We start from the raw sequence: 27,491 nt of genomic DNA, 5'->3' as shown, positions 1-27,491 counted from the left end.
GACACACTAATAACCCATTACCTTAGGTAACCATTTTCCCACGTATTCCATTTACTATAGCTGTGCAACAAACTACCCCAAAACTTAGGGACTTGAAAGGACAATAGGACTTCCCTGGCGGCACAGTGGTTAAGAATCTGCTTGCCAATGCAGGGGACATGGGTTCGATCCCTGGTCTGGGAAGATCCCACATGCTGCAGAGCAACTAAGCCTGTGCACCACAACTACAGATCCTGCTCTCTAGAGCCAGCGTGCCACAACTACTGAGCCAACGTGCTGCAAGTACTGAAGCCCTCGTGCCTAGAGCCCGTGCTCTGCATCAAGAGAAGCCTCTGCAACAAGAGAAGCCTCTGCAACAAGAGAAGCCTCTGCAATGAGAAGCCCATGCACCACAACGAAGAGTAGCCCCCGCTAGCTGCAACTAGAGAAAGCCCATGCACAGCGATAAGACCCAACGCAGCCAAAATAAATAAATACCCTGTTTTTTTAAAAAATAAAAAGGCAACAGTTATTTTGCTTATGAGTTTGCAGTTTGGGCAGGGCTTGGTGGAGACAGCTCATCTCTGTTCCATTTGCATCAGCTATGGTGACTGAAAGGCTGGGAACTGAAGTCATCTGAGACTCCTCCAGACCTCTCTCTGCACTGTGTGGTCTCTCCACAGTCTCTCTTCTGTAGCTTTAAAGTACCAGACTTCTTATTTTTAGGTTCAGGGGTCCCAAAGTACATGCCTTGAGAGAGAGAGAAAGCAGTGGCAGGTTTGGTTATGACTTTACCTTGTATGTCAGGTGGCATCACTCCCTCTTCATTCTGTTTGTCAAAGCAGTTAGAAAGGTCCACCCAGGTTCAAGCAGAGACGATACAGATGTAGCCTCTTAATGGAAGAGTATGAACATCACATTTTAAGAGGAGCATGTGGGGAGTGGTTCAAGATGGCAGAGTAGAAGGACGTGTGCGCACTCCCTCCTGCAAGAGCACTGGAATCACAACTAACTGCTGAGCAATCATCCACAGGAAGACACGGGAACTCACCAAAAAAGATACCCCACATCCAAACACAAAGGAGAAGCCGCAGTGAGATGGTTGGAGGGGCGCAATCACAATAAAATCAAATCCCATAACTGATGGGTGGGTGACTCACAAACTGGAGAACACTTATACCACAGAAATCCACCCACTGGAGTGAAGGTTCTAAGCCCCACATCAGGCTTCCCAACCTGGAGCTCCGGCAATGGGAGGAGGAATTCCCAGAGAATCAGACTTTGAAGGCTAGCAGGATTTGATTGAAGGACTTTGACAGGACTGGGGGAAACAGAGACTCCCCTCTTAGAAGGCACACACAAAGTAGTGTGTGCATCAGAACCCAGGGGGAAGGAATAGTGACCCCATAGGAGACTGAACCAGACCTACCTGCTAGTGTTGGAGGGTCTGCTACAGAGGTTGGGGTGGCTGTGGCTCACCATGGGGAAAAGGACCCTGGCAGCAGAAGTTCTGGGAAGTACTCCTTGGTGTGAGGCCTCCCAGAGTCCACCATTAGCCCCACCAGAGAGCCTGTAGGCTCCACTGCTGGGTCGCCTGAGGCCAAGCAACCAACAGGGAGGGAACTCAGCCCCACCCATCAGCAGACAAGCGGATTAAAGTTTTACTGAGCTCTGCCCACCAGAGCAACACCCAGCTCTACCCACCACCAGTCCCTCCCATCAGGAAACTTCCACAAGCCTCTTAGATAGCCTAATCCACCAGAGGGCAGACAGCAGAAGCAAGAACTACAATCCTGCAACCTGTGGAACAAAAACCACATTCACAGAAAGAAAAAATGAAAAGGAGAGGACTATGTACCACACAAAGGAACAAGATAAAACCCCAGAAAAACAACTAAATGAAGCGGAGATAGGCAAATTTCCAGAAAAAGAATTCAGAATAATGATAGTGAACATTATCCAGGATCTCGGGGAAAGAATGGAGGCAAAGATCAAGAAGATACAAGAAATGTTTAACAAAGACCTAGAAGAATTAAAGAACAAACAAACAGAGATGAACAATACAGTAACGGAAATGAAAAATACCCTAGAAGGAATCAATAGCAGAATAACTGAGGCAGAAGAACGGAGAAGTGACCTGGAAGACAGAATGGTGGAAATCACTGCTGCGAAACAAAATAAAGAAAAAAGAATGAAAAGAAATGAAGACAGCCTAAGAGACCTCTGGAACAGCATTAAATGCACCAACATTCACATTATAGGGGTTCCAAAGGAGATAGGACCCCAGAAAATATTTGAAGAGATTATAGTCCAAAACGTCCCTAACATGGGAAAGGAAATAGCCACCCAAGTCCAGGAAGTGCAGAGAGTCCCAGGCAGGATAAACCCAAGGAGAAACACACTGAGACACATAGTAATCAAACTGACAAAAATTAAAGACAAAGAAAAATTATTCAAAGCAACAAGGGAAAAATGACAAATACCATACAATGGAACTCCCATAACGTTAACAGCTGATTTCTCAGCAGAAACTTTACAAACCAGAAGGGAGTGGCATGATATATTTGAAGTGATGAAAGGGAAGAACCTGCAACCAAGATTACTCTACCTGGCAAGGATCTCATTCAGATTCGATGGAGAAATCAAAAGCTTTACAGACAAGCAAAAGTTAAGAGAATTCAGCACCACCTAAACCAGCTCAACAGCAGATGCTAAAGGAACTTCTCTAAGTGGGAAACACAAGAGAAGAAAAGGACCTACAAAAACAAACCCAAAACAATTAAGAGAATGGTAACAGGAACATACATATCAATCATTACCTTAAACATGAATGGATTAAATGCTCCAACCAAAAGGCACAGGCTTGCTGAATGGGTAAAAAAACAAGACCCATATATATGCTGTCTACAAGAGACCCACTTCAGACCTAGGGACACATACAGACTGAAAGTGAGGGGATGGAAAAAGATATTCCATGCACATGGAAATCAAAAGAAAGCTGGAGTAGCAATTCTCATATCAGACAAAATAGACTTTACAATAAAGACTATTACAGGAGACAAAGAAGGACACTACATAATGATCAAGGGATCAATCCAAGAAGACAATATAACAATTGTAAATATTTATGCACCCAACATAGAAGCACCACAATACATAAGCCAAATGCTAACAGCTATAAAAGAGGAAATTGACAGTAACACAATAATAGTGGGGGACTTTTAACACCTCAGTTACACTAATGGACAGATCATCCAGACACAAAATTAAGGAAACACAAGCTTTAAATGACACAATAGACCAGATAGATTTAATTGATATTTATAGGACATTCCATCTGAAAACAGCAGATTACACTTTCTTCTCAAGTGCACATGGAACATTCTCCAGGATAGATCACATCTTGGGTCACAAATCAAGAGTTGGTAAATTTAAGAAAATGTAAACCATATCAAGCATCTTTTCCGACCACACTGCTTGAAAGATTAGAAATCAATTACAGGGGAAAAAAATGTAAAAAACACAAACACATGGAGGTTAAACACTACATTACTAAATAACCAAGAGATCACTGAAGAAATCAAAGAAGAAATCAAAAAATACCTACAGACAAATGACAATGAAAACACAACAATCCAAACCCTATGGGATGCAGCAAAAGCAGTTCTAAGAGGGAAGTTTATAGCAATACAATCCTACCTCAAGAAACAAGAAAAATCTCAAGTAAACAATCTAGCCTTACATCTAAAGGAACTAGAGAAAGAAGAACAAGCAAAACCCGAATAGTAGAAGGAAAGAAATCATACAGGTCAGAGCAGAAATAAATGAAATAGAAACAAACAAAACAATAGCAAAGATCAATAAAACTAAAAGCTGGTTCTTTGAGAAGATAAACAAAATTGATAAACCTTTAGCCAGACTCATCAAGAAAAAGAGGGAGAGGACTCAAATCAATAAAATTAGAAATGAAAAAGGAGAAGTTACAATGGACACTGCAGAAATACAAAGCATCATAAGAGACTACTACAAGCAACACTATGCCAATAAAATGGACAACCTGGAAGAAATGGACAAATTCTTAAAAAGGTATAACCTTCCAAGACTGAACCAGGAAGAAATAGAAAATATGAACAGACCAGTCACAAGTAGTGAAATTGAAACTGTGATTAAAAATCTTCCAACAGGGCTTCCCTGGTGGCACAGTGGTTGAGAGTCCGTCTGCCGATGCAGGGGACACAGGTTCGTGCCCCGGTCCGGGAAGATCCCACATGCCACGGAGTGGCTGGGCCCGTGAGCCATGGCTGCTGAGCCTGCGTGTCCGGAGCCTGTGCTCCGCAACGGGAGAGGCCACAACAGTGAAAGGCCTGCGTACCGCAAAAAAAAAAAAAAAAAAATCTTCCAACAAACAAAACTCCAGGACCAGATGTCTTCACAGGTGAATTCTGTCAAACTTTTAGAGAATAGCTAATACCCATCTTTCTCAAACTCTTCCAGAAAATTGCAGAGGCAGAAACACTCCCAAACTCATTGTATGAGGCCACAATCACCCTGATACCAAAGTCAGACAAAGATACTACAAAAAAAGAAAATTACAGACCAATATCACTGATGAATATAGATGCAAAAATCCTCAACAAAATACTAGCAAACAGAATCGAACAACACATTAACATGATCATACACCATGATTAAGTGGGATTTATCCCAGGGATGCAAGGATTCTTCAATATACTCAAATCAACCAGTGTGACACACCATATTAACAAATTAAAGAATAAAAACCATATGATCATCTCAACAGATGCAGAAAAAGCTTTTGAAAAAATTCACCACCCATTTATGATAAAAAAACTCTCCAGAAAGTGCGCATAGAGGGAACCTACCTTAACATAATCAAGGCCATACATGACAAACCCACAGCAAACATCATTCTCAATGGTGAAAAACTGAGAGCATTTCCTCTAAGATCAGGAACAAGACAAGAATATCCACTCTCACCACTATTATTCAACATAGTTTTGGAAGTCCTAGCCACAGCAAGCAGAGAAGAAAAAGAAATAAAAGGAATACAAATTGGAAAAGATGACACAAACAGATGGAGAGAAATACCATGTTCTTGGATTGGAAGAATCAACACTTTGAAAATGACTATACTACCCAAAGCAATCTACAGATTCAATGCAATCCCTATCAAATTACCAATGGCATTTTTTACAGAACTAGAACAAAAAATCTTAAAATTTGTATGAACAGACAAAAGACCCCTAATAGCCAAAGCAATCTTGAAGGAAAAAATGGAGCTGGAGGAATCAGACTCCCTGACTTCAGACTATACTACAAAGCTAAAGTAATCAAGACAATACGGTACTGGCACAAAAATAGAAATATAGATCAATGGAACAGGATAGAAGCCCAGAGATAAACCCACACACCTATGGTCAACTAATCTATGACAGGTTATACAGTGGAGAAAAGACAGTCTCTTCAATAAGCAGTGCTGGGAAAACTGGTCAGCTACATGTAAAAGAATGAAATTAGAACACTCCCTAACACCATACACAAAAATAAACTCAAAATGGATTAAAGACCTAAATATAAGACCAGACACTATAAAACTCTTAGAGGAAAACATAGGAAGAACACTCTTTGATATAAATCACAGCAAGATCTTTTTCGACCCACTTTCTAGAGTAATGGAAATAAAAACAAAAACAAACAAATGGGACCTAATGAAACATAAAAGCTTTTGCAGAGCAAAGGAAACTATAAACAAGATGGAAAAACAACCCTCAGAATGGGAGAAAATATTTGCAAATGAATCAATGGACAAAGGATTACTCTCCAAAATATATAAACAGCTCATGCAACTCAATATTAAAAAAACAAGCAACCCAATCTAAAAATGGGCAGAAGACCTAAATAGACATTTCTCCAAAAAAGACATACAGATGGCCAAGAGGCACATGAAAAGCTGCTCAACATCACTAATTATTAGAGAAATGCAAATCAAAACTACAATGAGGGGGCTTCCCTGGTGGCGCAGTGGTTGAGAGTCCGCCTGCCGATGCAGGGGACGCGGGTTCGTGCCCCGGTCCGGGAAGATCCCACATGCCGCGAAGCGGCTAGGCCCGTGAGCCATGGCCGCTGAGCCTGCGCGTCCGGAGCCTGTGCTCCGCAACGGGAGAGGCCACAGCAGTGAGAGGCCCGCGTACCTCAAAAAAAAGAGGCCCGCGTACCGCAAAAAAAAAAAAAAAAAAAAAAAAAAAAACTACAATGAGGTATCACCTCACACTGGTTAGAATGGGCATCATCAGAAAATCTACAAACAACAAATGCTGAAGAGGGTATGGAGAAAAGGGAACCCTCTTGCACAATTGGTGAGAATGTAAATTGATACAGCCACTATGGAGAACAGTATGGAGGTTCCTTAAAAAACTAAAAATAGAATTACCTTATGACCCAGCAATCCCACTATTGGGCATATACCCAGAGAAAACCATAATTCAAAAAGACACATGCACCCCAATGTTCATTGCAGCACTGTTTACAGTAGCCAGGTCATGGAAGCAACCTAAATGCCCATCGACAGACGAATGGATAAAGAAGACATGGTACATACGTACAAAGGAATATTACTCAGCCATAAAAAGGAATGAAATTGGGTCATTTGTAGAGACGTGGATGGACCTAGAGACTGTCATACAGAGTGAAGTGAGTCATGTATCGTATATTAATGTGTATGTGTGGAATCTAGAAAAATGGTACAGATGAACAGGTTTGCAAGGCAGAAATAGAGACACAGATGTAGAGAACAAACATTTGGACACCAAGGGGGTAAAGTGGGGTGGGGGGTGGTGGTGGTGGGATGAATTGGGAGATTGGGATTGACATATATACACTAATACGTATAAAATAGATATCTAATAAGAACCTGCTGTATAAAAATAAATAAATAAAATTCAAATTAAAAAAAAAAGAAGAGCATGTGGCTTTGATACATCCTGTTTCTACCATATGTGTAAATTACAGTTTACCACTCAATAACCATTGCCTTCATTTCACCCTCAATGCTGCCTGCTTGGCTGCACATTATATGTGGGTCTATCTCTCTCCTAGAAGCTACGAGAGCCCCTTTTTCATCCTGTTCTTAGTCATATCTTACTTATCATATGCCTCTTTCCATAGAGAAATGCACATGACCAGCTCTCAGTGAGAAAAAGATCTGACTAAAATCTTTCAAATTCAATTATTTCTAATAGTTCATCCTAAGATCTATTGGTTTTATAACAGAGAACAGTTACTCAGTAATTTCCCAATATGATAGGAGAAGGATAGATTTTTTTAGGCCTCAGCAAGTTGGAGAGGAGAAATACTTGGCAGAAAGGCCTTTAAGAGAGCTTCGCAGTGAGGACTTTCCAAATGTTATCACTTGGTCTGTAGATAAGTATTCTGTGGGGAATAAAGCTGAATCTCTTAGGACATACCCTGAGAGTTTTTATTTAAAGAATAAATCTAGGATATGAATTTATTTTATAGTTATTTGCTTTTTTTCTCCTGAAAATGGACTTCTAAAAAAAAAAAAGAATTTAGTATTTCAAGAGTCTGGCTCAGGTTTTAGTGGAGTGTATCATGCCTGTGGCAGTCCTGAAAGTTAATAGTTTCCCAAGTAAATAGTTTAAAAAGTTAAGGTAGTTTCCAGAAGAAGTTCAAAGTCTTGACTATATGCGTGATTTACTTTTTAAGGCTTTGTACACGCATCTTTCTGATCCTCTGCTTCTTTTGCAGAAAATGGCTCTGAAGATATTGACATACTTCCTAGGGGGCTGGCTTTTATCTCCAGTGTGAGTATTTTCCATGCCCCTCAGATGCTCATGTCAATAGCTGCATGGACAGTACATTAATGTTGCCGACTACAGCTGCCAGATGGATCCCTACACATTCATCCCGCCCATGGGTAAACTAGTCAACTAAAAAAGCCAAAATGGGGGCTTCCCTGGTGGCACAGTGGTTAAGAATCCGCCTGCCAATGCAGGGGACACGGGTTCAAGCCCTGGTCCAGGAAGATCCCACATGCCGCAGAGTGGCTGGGCCCGTGAGCCATGGCCGCTGAGCCTGCGCATCCGGAGCCTGTGTTCCGCAACGGGAGAGGCCACAAGAGTGAGAGGCCCGGGTACCACAAAAAAAAAAAAAAAGCCAAAATGGGATTCCAGAAGGCTAATTAAGATACCACGAAAAAGAAAAAAAAAAAAAGATACCACGGAAATGCCAGGCTTGCCTAACCCTTGGTGGGCAGCTCCCTGTGGGCAGTTATATACCCAGTAGCGTCTCAATAAATGTATATTGAATTCCATTAGATTCCTAGATGAGACACCAGATTTGCTCAGCTGTTGTTCATCCTCATCATCACTCTATTTGCTGGGCCTCAGCTTCTGGAAATCATCTTCTCACTAATTAGTATTCCTCTCATCATGCCTTCCTATGTTTGGAGCTCAGTAAATGTTTGTGGATTGAATGTTAACCATGTTACTCAATTCAAAACCCTGAGCACTTTCCATCTTGGATACCTTGCCTTTCAAAGAGAAGCTCTTTCAAAGAAGAGTAGGGAAAAACCTGCATTTTATTCTCAATACCACCTTCACAGGTTTGGGATGATGAGGAAGCTATGTGAAGGACTGAATTTCAATAAATTAAAATGTATATGTTGTGAGGATGTTGAAAATTATCATGTACTTATTAAATCAGTTGCATTTGGAACGGGACCTAGGATTTTGAAAAAAGTAGGTTGACTACATTTCCAATGTGAATTCTGATTGCTGGAATTGCATGCTCTAATATTCCATTTTGGCCAATAAAATACTACCAAATAACATAAATTTTTAAAATCTATATCTTTTTGGCCAGAAACAGGGCACATAAAATATTCCTTAATGGCCCCAATTTCTAAATTCTTAAGTGTAGTCAGGGTCTCATTTGGATTTTAAATCGCTGCTGCTGGTGGTACATGTGAGGGTGGGAGGGTGGGTGGGAGGGAATTTATTTCTTTAGTTTTCCTCCAAAACCAAAAATAAAACAAAGCTGTCTAGAAAAGCTTTTTCTTTGTTGACTTAAATTACCTATTGTCAATTTAGATTTTCAATGTTATGCCAAATAGACCTTTAAAAATAATTACTTTACAGCTAGATTTCTTTGCTATTTGGAAATAATATTTGTAGTTCCTACTGTATGTTTCTTTTCTATTTTCACTAGAACTAAGTGTACTAAACTCTTGCTATTCAGAAAGTAGAGATTTTCATCACAAATAATTCCATGAGAAATGTTAGCTCTTTTTGCAAAATAACAAACAACTCATTCTTATAGGATAAGGATAATGTTCTTTGCTTATTTTTGATCTTTCTGTACTGCAGTAAATTCAAGTCCTTGTTCTTGGTTACCTCCTACTGCCCTTTCTTGCCATCCTAGAGCATGTTTGGAAGATGCTGATTTAGAGAGTAATTCTGTGCGATAGATATCTTTAGTGTATTTAGAGGTGCCAAGCAGGCTGTTGCTTCCTTACCTTGGGACTTGGCATGCTCTTTGCCTGCAAGATTACTCCCTTCTTCAATGTTATTGGCTAACTCCTAGTTCTCTATGAGGGCTCATCGTGGTGGCACTTTAATTCCTCAGGAAAATCCCTAACACTCTCTTTCTGGGCAAGGTGACTCTTTGATGGTCCTACAGGTTCCTTGTGGTTAGGGTCTTAGATGCCACACCATATCTGATACACTTGCTCGGCGCTGCCTCCCAGGATTTCAATCCTTTTGAGACCAGGACTTTGGAATGTACATTGCCACACTAGCACCTAACATACTACCTGGCATACACAGGTGCTTGACTACTTACTGAATGTATGTACTGATGAATGAGGGCAGTGGAGGAGTTCCATGCCTGTCCACATGGACCTGTAGTCTGTTGGTGGAAATAAGATGCCTGCACATCCAGGTGATTTTCAGTGGTGAATGGTATCAAAAGAATTGCTTGCAATCACTTGCCACAGATTCTTAAACAGAATTTCTGCCTTAAACAGAAAACCAGGCAAGTGTGAAGCCATTTCTTAGAAGAGTTTCATTCATCATGACGCTTAATGTAGGCCACGTTTGTTTACCATGCTCTACACTTATTCCCCAATCAAATCATTTCCATTTCCAGAGCACCCAGTCGTTCTACTGGCTGTCAGTGCCTTCACATTCCCCCAAGCTCCCACGGTACTTGCTATGGTGTTCCACCTTGAGCTGCCTTCCTGAGCAATATTCTCTACTGTCAAACCTTTCTTTATGGTGTGGCAGAAAGAGGCTGTACAACTAATGATCTGAGTGATTTAGGCAATTCACTTCTCTGGGCTTAATTTTCCTTAGGTGAAAAAGGGAAGGATTAGATGTCTCTGACTTTTTTCCCCCAATGTTACTGGACTTAGTGACAAATGGACTATGGAGGGAAGGGGAGACTTGGAGACTCAATTTTCTGGCCTGAGGTTGGGGAGAGCAGTGATTCCCTTAACGGAGAAGAATAGATACAAATGAGATCAAGGATTCTAGGAGAGATGATTCTGGTTTTGACCATTTGATTTTGAGCTGCCTTTAGGAAGAAGTTGGGATGTAAGCTAGGGCTCCAAAGAGGGGTTCCAGGGAAATGTGCATGTTTGAAAATCACTGGTATAGAAGAAATACCTGTAACCTTATAAATAAGAGCTACAAGGGAGGAGTGTAGAATGAGAAGGAAAGACGGATGGATGAGGACAGAGGAGGAAAGGGCAGGAAGAGAATTTAGACTAGCCCTATACAGTGTAAGAGCTAGAACAGGGCAAAGGGACTTGGCAAAGAATTTGATAAGGCAGCAGTAAGCAAAGAGAGAGGCTTCCTTAGAAGACGGGCTCTTGACTGACGATGGCAGATTCGAGCTCTGGAAGCAGAAGTTTGTGGCTAGGGACATGCCGATCTCTCCTCTAGGTGTGGTGACTTAAGGAGAGGGAATGATAGAGGGAATAGACCTTCCACTGATGGGCTTCAGTGGCCAGTATTGTCTGGGGAAAGCTAGATTTCCCATAAGATTTAAGCATAGGAGAACTGTTCTAAGAAAAGCTTGAAGATATAGGTGGGGTTGTTTGAAACTGAAGAGTTACTACCCCAGGGGTTGGGGGCGGGGAAGGGAGGGACAGTGGAAGGGCCAAGAATAGTATAACTGTAAGTAAGAGAGTGTGTGTGTGTGTGTGTGTGTGTGTGTGTGTGTGTAAGAAAGGAAGGGGAGAGGGAGAGCAAGGGAGAAGGTAGAGTAGGAAGAAGGAAGAAGGAGGGAGAGAGAGAGAGGAAAGAATTTAAACTGATTATAAGTGGAAATGAGGGTACAAGAAAAGATACAATATTGTTGATGTTGATATACATCAGAGTGATGGGGGAAGGACACAGGGAGGAAGTGGGCTGAGTTTTGTAATTGGTATAGAATAAACCAACCCAAAGTTTTGACACAATGACCTGGGATGCAGCAAAGGCCCAATACATTCAGGATGCCTATTATTGGTTGATAAACACCTGGTTTTTCCAGGAGAAAGAGCCACTGTTCAAGTTACTGGAATGAACTTTTTACAATATTTGGAGAAAAGGATTCACATCCAAATCTTTGGACATATCTGTAGGAACACAATAGGTCAGAAATAGTAAACTGTATGAAACTGGTTCCCCTATGTTAATTCTTGGCTGATTATTCTCTTTGTCATTACATAATATAATGGATGTAGGATGGGAGCAGTGCAATAAACCCATACACCCCTCTCTCTGCTTTGAGGAGTGTTCATTATATATAGAATAGGGCTAGAAAGAACCTTCACAATTAAATATTTTAATTTCCTCATTTTATAAATGAGAAACCTGTAGTACAGGCAGGTCAAGGGACTCAAACAAAGTAATACAGCTTAGTCTCTTGCATTATGCTTTTTGGTCTAATTCCTTCTCTATATATTAAAAATTGAACATCGGTTCTTCCCATATTCCCATTTGCAATGGCTTAGATGACATTGGTAATCCCTCAGATCCGATAATGACAATACCTGACAGTGTGAAAAATCTCAGAAATCTAAAAGAAATTTAGAGCTTTGAACATTTTTGTTAGGCCTTGAGATTTTAGCTTCCATGTGAAAACATTGCTTTGATATGTGTATATGTGCATACTTATTCTCTATATTTTAAAGGGATTAAAATATCCAGGCATGCCAAACTTTGCACCAGATGAGCCAGGACAAATCTTCTTGATGGATTTAAATGAGCAAAACCCAAGGGTCCAGGCACTAAACATCAGTGATGGTTTTGACAAAGCATCATTTAATCCACATGGGATCAGTACTTTCATCGACAAAGGTAAAGCTTGAATGCTTAAGAATAAGGGGAAAATGAGGGAAATACAAACCACTCATCCTCAACTATTCAACATGTATGTGAAAGGAGGGAAGATGCCATTTTACCATGAAGATGTATATTTATAAGATAATAAATATGTATCAAAACATTTTTTAACGTCATGTTAAAGAGGGGGAGACTAGACTGTGGTCACACCCTCTTTCTCCTACCCCCTTTTCTTCTCATCTGACCATCAAAACCATTTGGGATATTGTTCTCAAAAATCTAACATAAACTAAAGGCCCTTTGAAAATAATCTCGTGACATTTATAAAGCAACATAAAATGAAACAATGGATGAATTAGACATTGCTAAAATTAAAAAATTCAAAAGACACCATCAAGGAAGTGAAAAAACAACCTAAAGCGTAAGAGAAAAAGATTTGCAAATCAGATACCTGATGAGGCTTATATCCAGAATATATAATTTTTACATCTCAACAACAAAAAGACAAATACCCAGTTAAAAAATGGACAAAGGATCTCAGTATATCTTTCCAAAGAGATACACAAATGGCCAATAAACACATGAAAAGATACTCAGTATCCTTAGTCATTAGGGAAATGTAAATCAAAACCATAATGAGATACCACTTCACACCCATAGGGTGGCTATAATTAAAAAAAGACAGACAGTAACAGACATTGGCAAGGATGTAGGGAAACTGGCATCCTCACACTTTGCTGGTGGGATTGAGGGCAGTCACTTTTGAATGCAGTTTGACAGTTCCCCAAAATGTTAAAGGTAGATCTACCATATGATGCAGAAACTCTACTCCTTGGCACATACCTAAGAGAACTGAAAACATAGGTCTATACAAAAACTTACACACATATATTCATAGCAACATTACTCCTAATACTAAAAAGGTGAAAATAATCGAAATTCCCATGAAATGCTGAATGCATAACCAAAAGGTGGTATGTTTATACAATGGAATATTATTCGGCAATAAAAAGAAATGAAGTATTGATGAATGCTACAACATGGATGAACCTTGTAAACATTATCCTAAGTGAAAGAATTCAATGACTAAATGTCACATATTGTATGATTCCATTTATATTAAATGTGCAGAATAGGCAAATTTATAGAGACAAAAAGTAGATTAGTGGTTGGCAGGGACTTGGCGGGGGGGATTGGGGAGTGACAGCCAATGGATATGGGGTTTCTTTTTAGGGTGATGAAAATATTCTGGAACTAGATAGTGGTTATGGTTGCACAACTCTGTGAGTACACTAAAAACCACTAAACTATACATTTTGAAAGTGTGAGTTTAATGGCAAGTGAATTATATCTCAAAAAAGCTATTGTAGAAAACAAAGCATAGTTATGAATACACTATATATGCTTTAAAACAATAATTTCCAATATTACTTCTTACTTTATAGTTTATAATTCCAGACTAACTTAATTTTTAGATATTTGTGGGTCCACAGATCATGTAGAAGATAAGAAGAATGAAACCTCACTAGTAGTAACTATTAATATGTGAAGGGAAGGCCGAATGGAAATGTTACAAATCAAAATTTTAAAATAAATGGTGTTTTAATTCTTCCAAATACATACTGAAGTTACAAGGCATTGTTAATTGTGAAGTTAAATTTGCTAGAGTGATTTAAATGAATAAAAAATGACTAATAATTATCTCAATCCACTTATCCAACCAATCAATGTTTCATTCTTTCATCTGCACCAACGGACTTATTCATTTTTAAACTAATGGGTACCTTTTAAAATGCTTGAATACTATTTTACTAAGTAGGTTAAATATTCCCCTGAAATCTAATATATGATGTTTACTTGCCTAGCAAGCCCTTCTTTAAAAGATAATTGTACCTAACAATTTTATATTGCTTTACAGTTTATAAAGCACTTTATATATATTTTATTCCTCAAAATAAAACCCTGGGCCCAACCTTGACTCTTCCCCTCTCCCCGTCGCATTCAGTTAACTAGTTACAAAGTTCTGTCCAATTTAACCCTCAAATATCTCTCCAAGCTGCTGACCTCTCCCTATCCTCACTGCACCATCCTAGTCCAAGTCTCCAACATGTCTATCCTGATTGCACTTTCCCTCTTATACCAACTCAAGCTGTTTTTATAAGCAAGCATTATTTTTTATACAAATCTGATCATGTCACTCCCTTCTGAAAATTCACCATATTGTTCCTGTCACTCTGAAGATAAACCCCAAATCTCCAGAATGGTTTCCAGGCGCTACCCCTACATATTCTGGCATCTGGATGCTCTCTCCAGCCTCAGTAGACACCACTGTCTCCCTGACTCTCTGGACTAGTCACACTGGATTTCCTTTAGTCCTGCAGAATGCTGCATGCCTCAGGGCCTTTGCATCTGTAATTCCCTCTGCCTGGAATGTCTTTCCATTGATTTCTGGCTTATTCTTTTTCATCATTCAGGCCTCAGCTTAAATGTCACCTTCTCAGGGAAGCCTTCCCATCATCTTATTTCAGCCTGTGAACCTTGCTATATTTCTTCTCAATGAACTTCCTCTTTTAGCACTCATCAAAATGGTAATTAATGCTTTTTATTAATGTTAAAAGATAACAACCTTCTTTCCCTCTCCCACTATTGCTCTATAGTGGCTCCTTCTCTATAGTGGGCTCCTTCTCATCTCTAGATCCAAGCTTAACTGTCACTTTTCAAGTGGGTGCAACTGTATGAAGAAGGCATATCTCCCCATTCCCATATTCTTTTATTTACTAATTATTTCCTTCCTGTTTTCTTCTCTAGAATGTAACCATCATAAAAGCATATGTGACTTGGTCATTGCTGGATTCCCAGAGTCTAGAACAGTGTCTGCAGCATGTTAGGTGCTCTGTGAACATGTGTTAAATGAATAAATGAATGAACCCTATGAGTCAGGCAGGGCGCAGATACTGATAGTTTTATAGATGGAGAAATGGAGTTTAGAGACATGCAGTAAAGTGTGACTTCACTTCTGTCATTAGTAAATGGCAATGCCAGAAGTAGAACCCAGATGGTCTTAGTTCTAATCCTATGTCCTTAATTCAGGTGAAATTTGGGCTCCTGGCTCTATTTAAATAATTTGAGAGTCATCACTTTTTTGCCTGACACCCAACTAGACATATGATGCTTCACTGGAGAAGGTGTAATGAGTGATCAGATTGGCCTGGGATAGTGTTAGAGGTGGGTTTTTTGTAAGGGGGGGAAGGGGAGGTGAGGGTTGGTTTTGGTTTGTTTTTTTTTTTTTTTAAGATGGGACCAGTTTACAGATTAATCCTCAGGCATATAATCAGGCTTTCAGAAGTTAAGTATGTTGTGATTGACAACTTATTTTGTTAGTGACCTCCCTTAATTATGTATTTAATTCATAAGGCCAAAACATTACACATAAATTGGCATGAATGAGAAGACAGAAAACAAAAGTCTTCTCACCAAGCATCTCTTATATGAAAAGAGGCCTTAAGAAGGGGCTAAAGCCAGGGCAGCAATGTATTTTTCATGCTGTGTCCAGCAAGAGTGTCTTGTCGAAGGGCCATGTGAGGGCTAAATGCTACTCAGGTTCTGCTTGCCAAGTCCCTGGAACAGAGTTGCCATGCCCTGGAACACAGTTGGGTCAGACCAAAAGAAAGATTCATCTGCGAGGGAGCACTTTTCCTTAATTCAGGTAAAGGTGCCCATGTGGTTCAGGGGCCTTGAGTATAAGCCCCACATCTCAGGGCTCTGGCTTGCCCCGCTGCATGATTGGAAACCCCATCAAGAAAGGAACTGGGGAGATGAACGCAGATCACATCCTGAATGGGAGCATGGGCCCAGGCTCTTTCAAACTCCAGAGTGCATCTGACTTAGAACTCCTGATAAGTCAGAAAACAGTACTCTGAGAAGCTAGAGTACTGCCCCCAATCCTGTTCACAGCAGTTCACATTCCGGTATGAGAACAGATAGGTGAACATTCCTGAGGTTGGTTATACCTAGAATTGGCTAATCTATTTTCTTCTACATTTGTATTTACATTCCACGTCTACTGGGTTCATTAATAACTAAATATCGTTACTGCAACCACAGGTAGGTGACTTGTGTCAGGAGTTCATTCTCTACCTGGGAAATGTTCATTTTAAAATATTTACACAGGCCTGACACTTCTTGAACGTGTGTTGCAATGTAGGCAGTTCTCACAGAAAAGAATTCTCGGCAAAGCTTTGCTTGCTGTACCCACTTCTCTTGTTGAGGGGCCACCTTGGGAAACCGCATCCGTGTTTATGCACCACTGTAGTTCTTCATCTTCCTGTTAGAGAGGGTGTGCAGGTGAGGCTGAAGGGAGCATTGCAGAAACATCTGGGCGTGGCTTTGCCACTGGGTGGTGATGAAATTGCTGATGAGTTATTAACCTTCTGAGTGTCAGTTTCTTCAATAAAATGAGGATTCTGGCATTTGTTTGACTTACCTATCAGATGGGTTGTGAGGATCAAAGGCAAGATGTATAAGCAAAATCCTTGGACATGACCAAGTTCTACACTAGGTGTAATAATAGTTGCAACAGAAGCAAACTTCTTGGAAATTATGTCTTTTTTCCACTTTAGACCAAATTGTTTATCTTTATGTTGTGAATCATCCCCACATGGAGTCCACTGTGGAGATATTTAAATTTGAGGAACAACAACGTTCTTTGGTACACCTGAAAACTATAAAACACGAACTTCTCAAAAGGTATGGAATTAAAGTATTTAATTTGCGCCTCTGCTGTGTGCTTTGTTTTCTTTAGTTCACAGCCTTTGTTAAACTTTTGTTTTGAAGCTTTTTCTTCTAAAGCTTTCTAAAGGTTCTCATGGTGACACTGCCCAGCACCTCACTAGAAATTGCTGTATTCGGTATTGAATATCTTTATATTCTCCAACGTTTTGAAAGCATTTTAACCCTATAAAGTTGCTCTAATTCCATCCTCCATAACATAACAGCGCAGAACCTGCTATTGGGCTCTTTAAACACCCACACCCTTTAGTTGTCCTGGTAGGTTGTATTCTGAAAGCCATACCCATTGGGTGTTATAACCAGCCTCCAGAAGGACCATTCCTTTGTTCAAAGTTTTAAAGTAACATTTGAAAAAAGGCCTGTAGGCCTATATAAAAATCACATTTATTAAGTATTGACTATGTGCCAGGCACTGTGCCAAAATCCCTAATTCCCTTTCACTCTCACAACTGCCTTCAGTAATAGGCATGAGTAAACAGAGACTTAGAGCAGTTTGGGGTAAGTTACTTACCCAAATTACATAATTTGTAAGTGGTAGAACTAGGGTGTAAACCTTGACCCATCTGAATTCAAAGCTGGGCTCTTAATCACTGTGGTGAACAGCTTTGAGAAAAATTGTAAGTTTTTTACTAGTAGGTTGCCTGTTTCAAGCCTGTAACAAACAATGAAGAATCTTTTATAAAATGGATTCAATGCTGAAAGACTGGTTCTAAAACAGTAGAGGTTAATCTTTCCATGAGGTAGAAGAGTAGGGAAAGAAAAGGAAGGAAGTTCATCTTCTCTCCTTTGCTCTCTTTTTCAACAACACATTTGAATTTCTCCCCATAGAATTTGGGGGCAACAAAAGGAGAGGCAGGAGAAGTAAGAGAACTTGAAGTTGTTGACTTTTCCCATGATGCACTGTGCTGGGTTCTGAGGCTCAGTGGGGACCAGGACTGCCACTGCTGGGTGACTGAGAAACTGTGGACAAGTCACTCAACCTGTGCTTCAGTTTTCCTCAGCAAAATGGGGATTCCCTCAAAGGCCTGACTTACCTACCTGGTGATTGTGAGGGTCAAATGCAATAACATCCCCTTGTGGGAAGAGTGCTTCAGAAAGCACAGCCTGAGGGAAAACTCAAGACACAACTTCTTTGTTAGGGAGTGCCAGCCCAGGATGCAGAAGTCAGAGACCAGCCTGAGGCAGGGAAAGCAGAGTGTTATGGGTTGAATTGTGTCTCCTCAAAATGATAAGTTGAAATTTTAACCCCTGATATCCCAGAACATGACCTTATGTGGAAATAGGATCCTTACAGATGTAATTAGTTAAGATGAGGCTGTATTAGAGCTGAGTGCGCCCTTAATCCAATATGATTGATGTCCTTATAAGAAGACAGACAGACACACAGGGAGAATGCGTGTGAAGATGGAAAGTGAGATTGGAGTGATGCATCTACAAGCCAAGGAATGCCTGAGGCTACCAGAAGCTAGAAGAGGCAAGGAAGGATCCACCAGTAGAACCTTCAGAGGGAGTATGGCTCTGTCAACAATTTAATTTCAGACTTCTGGCCTCCAGAACTATGAGACAGTAAATTTGTGTTGTCTTAAGCCACCCAGTTTGTGGTACTTTGTTACAGCAGCACCAGGAAACTCATATGGGAGAGAGTCTATAGCAAATGCATTGTTAAGCCAGCTACTGCTACGTGCAACTGACTGCTTGAAATCATGGGATTGCCCTCCAGCAAGCAACATAAACCTCATTTCAAGACAATCTGGCCAAGATAAGAAAGGAAGAGGAGTTTATCCACCCCACCCCCCATCTCTCAGTAGTCAGAGGTGTGCCTCAAGGGGTGTTAATTCCTGCACATACCTTTTTACCCATGTGCAAGGCAAGTCTGGTGATATCCTGTGCTTTGAATTTGACAGGGATGCCTGGAAATGGGAGTAAGAGGCCCATAACAGACATGAGGTAAGGCGCTATAAGGGTACACTGTGGAAAGTGTGTCAGATCCTGTGCAGAGCTGGTTGAAATAGTGCCAGCTGGAATAGGGCAGGCGTGGCTTTGAGGATCTAAAGAGGACCTTGAGAGGTAGATAAACACATACCCAAGCATTTCAAAGGGTAGAACAAAGTGCTATGGAACAAATTATGAGGGAATTTAACTTAATCTATGGTGATAATACTTTTTGGAAGGACTGCGTAAGCTGAGACCTAAAAGACAAGTAGCCCAATAACATTGGGAGAGTCATTGTACAACAAAACCTCAAAGTATTTCCTGATTCATCCAAATTTTTCTTTCCTAAATTTAATGTAAACGTGTATGGATATAACTGAATCACTTTGCTGTACACCTGTAACTAACACATCATTGTTAACTATACTCTAATATAAAATAAAAAAATTTTTAAATCATAAATGCCACTAGAAAGGGTGGCACATTAACTTTATTGACAATATTGTGTATTTTACAAAGTTGCTGAGTAGAGAAGCTTCACACACACACACACACACACACACAGGTTCAATCTTTTTTTTTTTTTTACATTTTTTCTAGTCATCATCTCTTTTTTTCTTTTCCAAAATAGAAATGATTTTGTTTTAATTGTTGTGAGAATGAGACTTGGTTCATTTAAAAATTTCAATGGTATTGAAGAACATAAATAAGAAAGAATAACACTCATAATCCCACCTATGCAGAGAAAATATAAAGGTCAGGATGAACTGGGTCTTGCTACAATAATAGAAAAGAAAAACCCTAGCATCTTTAATGGCTCAAACCCACAAAGTTTTGTCTTGTTTTCATACTCATGCTACATATCCAATGTAGGTGATTCAGGGAGTCAGTTTTATGGTGTCCTCATTTAGAACCTTAAGAGAGGACCACACTCTCATTTATCAGAAAAGTTGCTGGTTACTGTGGAAGAGTGAGGGAAGCATGGTGGATCTTGTACTGCCTCTTAAAGTCTCCCATCTCGGAAGCTACATAAATTACTTCATTTTTTTTTAACTCTTTTTTTTTTTTAACATCTTTATTGGAGTATAATTGCTTTACAATGGTGTGTTAGTTTCTGCTTTATAACAAAGTGAATCAGCTATACATATATGTATATCCCCATATCTCCTCCCTCTTGCGTCTCCCTCCCACCCCTCTAGGAGGACACAAAGCACCGAGCTGATCTGCCTGACCAGCTCTTTATCGGCAACCTGCTGATGAGGTGGACAGGTCAGAGCTTAAAGATTTTTTTCAAAATTAGGGGAATATGGTGGAGCTGCATATTAACAACAGTGGGAAATTACCTAATTTTGGGTTCGTTGTGTTTGATGATTCTGAGCCTGTTCAGAAGGTGCTTAGCAACAGGCCCATCATGTTCAGAGGTGAGGTCCATCTGAATGTGGAAGAAAAGAAGATTCGAGCCGCCCAGGAAGGGGACCGCCGAGCTAACCACCTGCAGGGACCTGGAGGCCCTCGAGGTGGGCTGGGTGGTGGGATGAGAGGCCCACCCCGTGGAGGCATGGTGCAGAAACCAGGATTTGCAGTGGGAAGGGGCAGTGCTCCAAGGCAGTGAATTGCTCTTCACCACCCTAGCTCCCACAAAACGCTAAATTTCTTCAGCCAACCTTTGGTATCTTGGAATCTGATCCTAGTCTATCATAAACTGCTTAAGTTTGTACAATTTTACTTTTTGTGTTAATGGTGTGTGCTCCTTACCCACCCCACCCCCATTTTAGTCCTTCACTTCCAATTTTGTGGAATGATATTTTAGGAAAAATGGATTTTTAAAGAAGAAAAAAAAAGACTGCATTTCCCTGCTTTACTTGCATATACAGGCTGGATTTTAACAGTTTCCCCAAAGGAATGTTTCTTGCTTATTACTGACATTTGGTATGTTTCATTCATTGGAATATTTCTTACTTATTTTCTACATGTTTCAAAATCCTGGGAGAATTACAGGATTTGATAAACATTTTGAAGGCAGGAAAAACCCAAATTGTCTCTTCTTTGAGAGTCAGGACTACCTTCTGGTGCAGAAAAATTGCCATTGGAAAAATTGACAATTTAGATTCTCTCTGGTATGGTTAAAAACTGAATAAAAGGTGTTAGTGGAGTTTTTCTTTGGATACGCGATCACCAAACAGTTCCAAAACCTACTGTTTTTACCACTGAAATTTAAATTGTGAGATAGGTTTTAAATGTCTAGAATGCAACTGATAAGCTTTTCTTGAACTGTTAGACTTTTTTTTTGAAGTAGAGTTTTTTCATGTTTAATTTGTATTTGTAAAAAAAAGAAAACAAAAAAAAATTTTAAATCTGAATAACATAAAACCAGAGCAAAACTGTTGTGCCTTCTATTTATCTTTGATTCCAGTCTTGGCAATTGTTTAAAGAATAATAATTTTAAAAAACCTAGATTTGTTCTATCAGGTTCAGAGTGTGTTGGGAATTACAGAATCCCTCTTTCACCTGTAAAAAAAAAAAAAAAAAACAGTCGCAAGTCAATAGATTTGAGGTTTATTTGTATACTTGTCTGCTTTTGCTGATTTCTGTGGAAGGGAGGAGTGAGAAAATAACAAATGGCTAAAAGAAAATCCATCAGGGCAATGAAAAGTCATGTACTTTCTGTGGAATCCTTTAATCCATACTAGTTCATGTATACTTTTTCAAACTGATGAATTTATTGGTCTTTGAGATTTAGTGATTTTAAATAGCCCATGTTTTTTTTTCTTTTCCTCTCTCTGTCTCTTTCTTTTTTTTTTTTTCTTTTTCATTTTAGTGTGAATGACATTGTGGTTCTCGGAGCAGAACAGTTCTATGCCACCAGAGACCACTATTTTACCAACTTCTTCTTGGTACTATTAGAGGTGGTCATGGATCTTCGCTGGACTTACATTCTTTTCTACAGTCCAAGAGAGGTTAAAGTGGTGGCCAAAGGATTTATTTCTGCCAATGGGATCACCATCTCACCAGACAAGAAGTAAGCTCTTTTATAAATTCCAACCCTTTACCCTTGACGTTTTCATGGATTCCTTCCCTGAAGAAGTGCTTACTTCCTGAGGCTTAAGTAGTCAATACATGTGTGGAGGGATCCAGCGTGGCCAGGGTTCACAATAAATGTGTGATCTTAAGCCAACCATGCCCTCTTGCACTTTAGGGTCCCCCCAAAAAATGAGGGATTTTGACTCAAGGATATGAGGTCCTTGTTCCAGACTCTTATGTGACTAGAAAAGAGTATAAATGCAGGATACCTCTGCCCCTTATGAAGCTAGAGGGTCTTTAATCACTTATACTAAGTTCAGTTACCCAAAAGTTCTTATTGGAGAGGGAGACCCAACTTAGATTGGGCATTGGGATTGTATAAGTTTCAGACTTGTTGTACTACAACAGAATTTTCTATGAGAAGACATTATTTTATGCAGCATAAAATTTTATGAGAAACTCTTTTAAAGTGTTTTTAAAATGGAAGGTTATTTAAAAAGAAGAGTACCATGAATATTAAATGTAAAGGTGACATAATAAATAGAGATGATCCCTGTGGAAAACAACACTAAGTATTCTTCCTCTTTTTGAAAATAATTGTGACTGAGTTTCATGATCATCTGCTACTTCTTTTCAAGCACGAGTTTCTGGAAGTATAGGCTCTATTGGACTTATGAGAGGTCCACTTACCTCCATTCAATTTAAAGAATAAAGTATGATTCGTAACTGATGAGACTGAGCCTATATGTCATCTAGAAACATGATTCCATTACCTTATGGTCATATCTCATATTCAACGCTTACTTAAAGCACTTCAAGAGTATTAAAAATACCAGTCCATTATCTTTTACTGTGGTTTAGAAAGGCACTGTAGTGGCACTTTGAGCTATTGTGAATTTGTATACTTCTTCTCCAAAATAAAAGTTAGTATCATCTCTCATTACTACTTGCTTAAATGTAAATGTTACTTACTTCAAAGGTATATCTATGTAGCTGATGTACTGGATAAGAACATTCATGTAATGAAAACACATGACAACTGGGATTTAACTCAATTCAAGGTAAAAGTACCCTGTCTTCCCACACAACGTGTTCTATTACATTGGTTCCCAAGCTTGACCTGGGAATGCGCTCCCTGAATGAAGGAAATGAGACGGTTTTAGAAGAATGTTGGTGAGATTATGCTTGCACTTCTAAAATTCAGTAGCAAAAATCTAATTTCAGGAGCCAGAAGGAGCTGGTGGGAGGGAGGAGGTAGGGAAGAAAGTCAAAACAATGTCTTCACTACTTCCTCTTTGTTGGAAGGTAATCCAGTTGGGCACCTTAGTGGATAACTTAACTGTTGATCCTGACACGGGAGATATTTTGGCAGGATGCCATCCTAATGCCATCAAGCTGCTAATGTATAATACTGAGGATCCTCCAGGGTCAGAAGTAAGTTCTTATACTTCTCTAAGCTCATGGGAAAAGCGACAAGAACAATCAATTTGTTGAGGTGACTTGGGAGAATTTAGCAGGTCATATGTGATGTTCCAGAATTGAACAAATTCTACATATGGGAAGAGTAAAGATTTGGGGCAGGATCGGGAGATACAGCCCATTAACCCCTTCACGTCACCTGGTGACAGTTTAACATCAGTGCTAAACAGCATATCCCATCCTTGCAAAGGCTGTACTTGCTATTGGGAATCATGGGAAAAGATGAGCTTGATTGTTCATATTGACCCAGATTCCCATATCATAGTTCCAATCAGGATGTAGGCTCTGAGCAGGCCCTAAAGTTAGGCAAAGGGAGAGTCATATATGGAAACATCTTTCATACTGCCCAACAGGAAGCTCCCATGAAAGGGTTTAAACGACTGTAGTCTCATAACAAAATTAGATTTTGCCCGCAGGTTCTATTATATATGATAGTGTTGAAGAATGTCTCATTTTATAGATGTTATTTTAAATCTCTTCTAAAATAATATCATATGCCATTGAATTTTATATGGCATTAGAAACAATAGCATAAAGCATTGCAATTTCTATAGCATTGAGCTTAAGAATAAAAAAACCTCTAGTGAATTTAAATACAGATATAAATTCTTGGCACACATACTAGGAGAGATTTTTTCACAAAAATTTACTGAGCACTTATAATGTACTAGTCTTTGTTCTAATGCTTAGAAAATAATCAGAAAACAAGACATACAAAGATCCCTGCTGTTAGGGAGGGAGAAAGACAATGAACAATAAGCATAAGAAATAAGTAAATTAGATAGTAAGTTTGCAAGTGGTAAGTTCTATGGGAAGAAAAAGCATAACAGTAAAAGGGATCAGGATAACTGTGAACAGAGGGATGGCAGGTCTTATTAAATATGGAGACCAGGCTATGCCTCATTGAGAAGGTAAAGTTTGAACAAAGAGGAGAATGTTTGAATCTAGGTATGGGGAGTTGGGAAATTGAGACTCAAATCCCACCCTGGTAATTGGCCCAGTGGATAAAGTAGAACATACAGTTATTCTGCTTCCAATATTGCTATTCTTTAGTATAAAAAAATAAAGATTTGTTTCTTTTATTAACATACTAGTCACAACTTTTTTTGTTTTGTTTTTGGCTCTACCACATGGCTTATGGGATCTTAGTTCCCTGACCAGGGATTGAACCCGTGCCCTCGCCAGTGAAAGCACGGAGTCCTAACCACTGGACTGCCAGAGAATTCCCTAGTCAACAATTTCTTGACAAAAACCAACAACAACCAAAAAACCAAACCAAAACAAAAAAACACCCCAAAACATCAAAAAATATAAAAAGAAACAAAAGTTCAGCCTGAGACTAGAACCTGAAGAATTGTTACCCTAAGCTACCCTGGCCTCAGATATATGCCCCCCAAAGTGATACATAGAACTTTTCTACAAATGCCCAACAACATCTGCTTTAAGAGAATGAAAATACGATCCACAGAATAAGAAAATTGTTTAGACTCTTTTTCATGTCTCCATTTTCAAATTTAATCATTTGTTTATTTTAGATAAGACTTCTTTCTTCACAATCACTGACACCCTTTATTTTTGGTGGAGGCTAATGTTTTCTACATGAGCTCCAGCTTGAGTATTTCCATGTAACAAACCTGAGATAAAGTTGTAGGATCTTCCTCAAGATAAAACAAAAACAAAAACAAAAAAAACTAAATTCTATTTTAATAAGAGATGTTGATATAGACTCATGACTCGTGAAATCCTAATCCTCAATTAAATCCTAATTTAATTCACGTCATGCCCTATTTGAGTGAACTTCATCCAGGCTATTTGGAAACCTGAGCACTTACGTATTTACTGATTAGCAAACTAAACTGTGTAAATCCTGTGGATCAATAACAGTACTAGGCAGTGATGTGTCAGATTGAATTCCAAAGTATGCATTCTTTATGCTTCCTTGAGGGAGGGGTCCAGCTGTGAAAACTACCATCTACTGCTCTGGGTTGGGTTGGCTGGCTAACTGGTTGTCCCTTCATTATCTTGTCCCGTGTTTCCCTCCTCATCCTGAATGCCCAGTCAAGGGCAAGAACCTTTCCACAGAGGGAGCAACACTGTTCACTGAAGATTAGATAAGAGCATTCACGGTTCTTACCTCTCTCTATAGAGTCTGAACTATCAAAATTGTGTAAACCATCTGCTGAGGAATTTGGCTAATGTGAGATCACTAGTCCACTTGAGTGACTAGATATCGTTAGGACACTGATACTTTCATCAGAAGAAGAAAAAGAAAAGATTGAAGATGTATGGATTTTAGCTTATTGATTTCTGAGAAACATATTACTCCTGGAGTATTTGGGAAGGAAAACATCTCTGATGGCTGTTTGTTCATAGTCTACTAATGAATGATCTTCCTTGACAGGTACTTCGCATCCAGAATGCTTTGTCTGAGAAGCCCAGGATAAGCACTGAGTATGCCAACAATGGCTCAGTGCTTCAGGGCAGCTCTGTGGCTTCTGTGTACCAGGGGAAGCTTCTCATAGGCACCGTATTTCACAAAGCTCTGTACTGTGTGCTCTAGAGTCCAGATATTCCAAAAAGTCTACATATTTGGTAAAAGTATACCCTTAATTATATAATGACTGGAACTGTAAGTGAATGACAATAAAAATAACTAAATAATAAATTTTTATTGGACACACCAATAAAAATGTGTCCGGGGGCTTCCCTGGTGGTGCAGTGGTTGAGAGTCCACCTGCCGATGCAGGGGACGCGGGTTCGTGCCCCAGTCTGGGAAGATCCCACATGCCGCGGAGTGGCTGGGCCCGTGAGCCATGGCCGCTGGGCCTGCGCGTCCGGAGCCTGTGCTTCACAGTGGGAGAGGCCACAGCAGTGAGAGGCCCTCGTACCACAAAAAAAAGAAAAAAAAAAAATGTGTCCGCTTTTTCTCATGGATATAAGTAAAGAAGCAGAGAGATTACATAATATCCACCTAATTGCAAGTCAAGATAGTGACAGTCCAACAAGAAACTAAACCTCTTAATTCTTTTTATCTACCACCCCCAATATTCTTTCTACAATAAGATGAGTGAGCTGTGGTAAGTGACGTGTCCAGCTCACCTAGGGCTCCTTGGTAACTGTGTGGCAAAATTAACCTCCTGCAACTGTGATGTTCTGAGCCTCCTGCGGTCCAGACCAGGAGAAAAGCTAATGTTCAAATATTTATAATTCCCCCTCTCTTCCCTCAATTGTACAAGGCACAGACTACCAATCAAGTGCCCAGCCCATGGATAAAAGCAAGAATTGGCATCATGGGACTGCCCAAAGTCCTCCTTGAACTTGCATTCTCCCAATGTTGACACAGGAAATCAGATTCTGGAAAATCTGACAAAGACAGACCACACTGCCTAGTTTAAGGCAGGGCAGGGCTAATCTGATCTTTGTAACAGGTCTTTATTTGTAGTGATATCTGTATCTGAAGTGTTGTAATCAGCTTGGCTCTGACCCAGGAGATGGTGCCTCAGGACTGTTATCCTCAGTTGCTTTAAACGGTGCTCTTCTGGTTGATTCAATAAACACTTATTAAGCAACATTCCATACACCTGGCCCTAAAGAATCTGAAATAAATAACAGTATTGTATTGAAATCTTGTCTTAAGGACCAACTCAACCTTAGTTTGATGAGAATGAATAGAAGTGTCCCTTTCTTGGTCAAAAACCAGGACAACCTTTAGGAAATCATTAACAGGACTTAGTATACACAAGCACTCCACCCCCTTCCTTTTTTGTGACTTTTGCTGGGGAGTGGTTGGTTAATTTTTTTTTTTTCTCTTCTGGGGATGGGGTGTTGGGGTGACCTTTTTATTTCCTAAGTCATTTTGCTCAGTTAGATGTAAGTTTTGTTGAAAAGTTTTGTAGCGGGGTAAATTTTTAGCCCAGGTAACCC

At 39.7% G+C, this 27,491-nt stretch overlaps 1 protein-coding gene across 1 annotated transcript in view; it reads left to right on the top strand.

Moving 5' to 3' along the window:
• The window catches only part of PON3 (paraoxonase 3), a 33,402-nt gene extending 7,262 nt beyond the window's left edge, over nt 1-26,140 (top strand). The window contains exons 3-9 of the mRNA XM_032642995.1: nt 7,765-7,820; nt 12,197-12,362; nt 16,967-17,093; nt 21,886-22,086; nt 23,068-23,149; nt 23,394-23,522; nt 25,969-26,140. Coding sequence (XP_032498886.1) covers nt 7,765-7,820; nt 12,197-12,362; nt 16,967-17,093; nt 21,886-22,086; nt 23,068-23,149; nt 23,394-23,522; nt 25,969-26,127 — 920 coding nt within the window. The 3' untranslated portion in view covers nt 26,128-26,140. The remainder of the gene's footprint in view (nt 1-7,764; nt 7,821-12,196; nt 12,363-16,966; nt 17,094-21,885; nt 22,087-23,067; nt 23,150-23,393; nt 23,523-25,968) is intronic.
• Nucleotides 26,141-27,491: the final 1,351 nt, after the last annotated feature.

The sequence above is a fragment of the Phocoena sinus genome, chromosome 9 (genome assembly GCF_008692025.1).
Source record: "Phocoena sinus isolate mPhoSin1 chromosome 9, mPhoSin1.pri, whole genome shotgun sequence".
Lineage (NCBI taxonomy): Eukaryota > Metazoa > Chordata > Mammalia > Artiodactyla > Phocoenidae > Phocoena > Phocoena sinus.
Note: the sequence above shows the minus strand (reverse complement) of the source record. Positions and strands in the feature narration are given on the sequence as shown.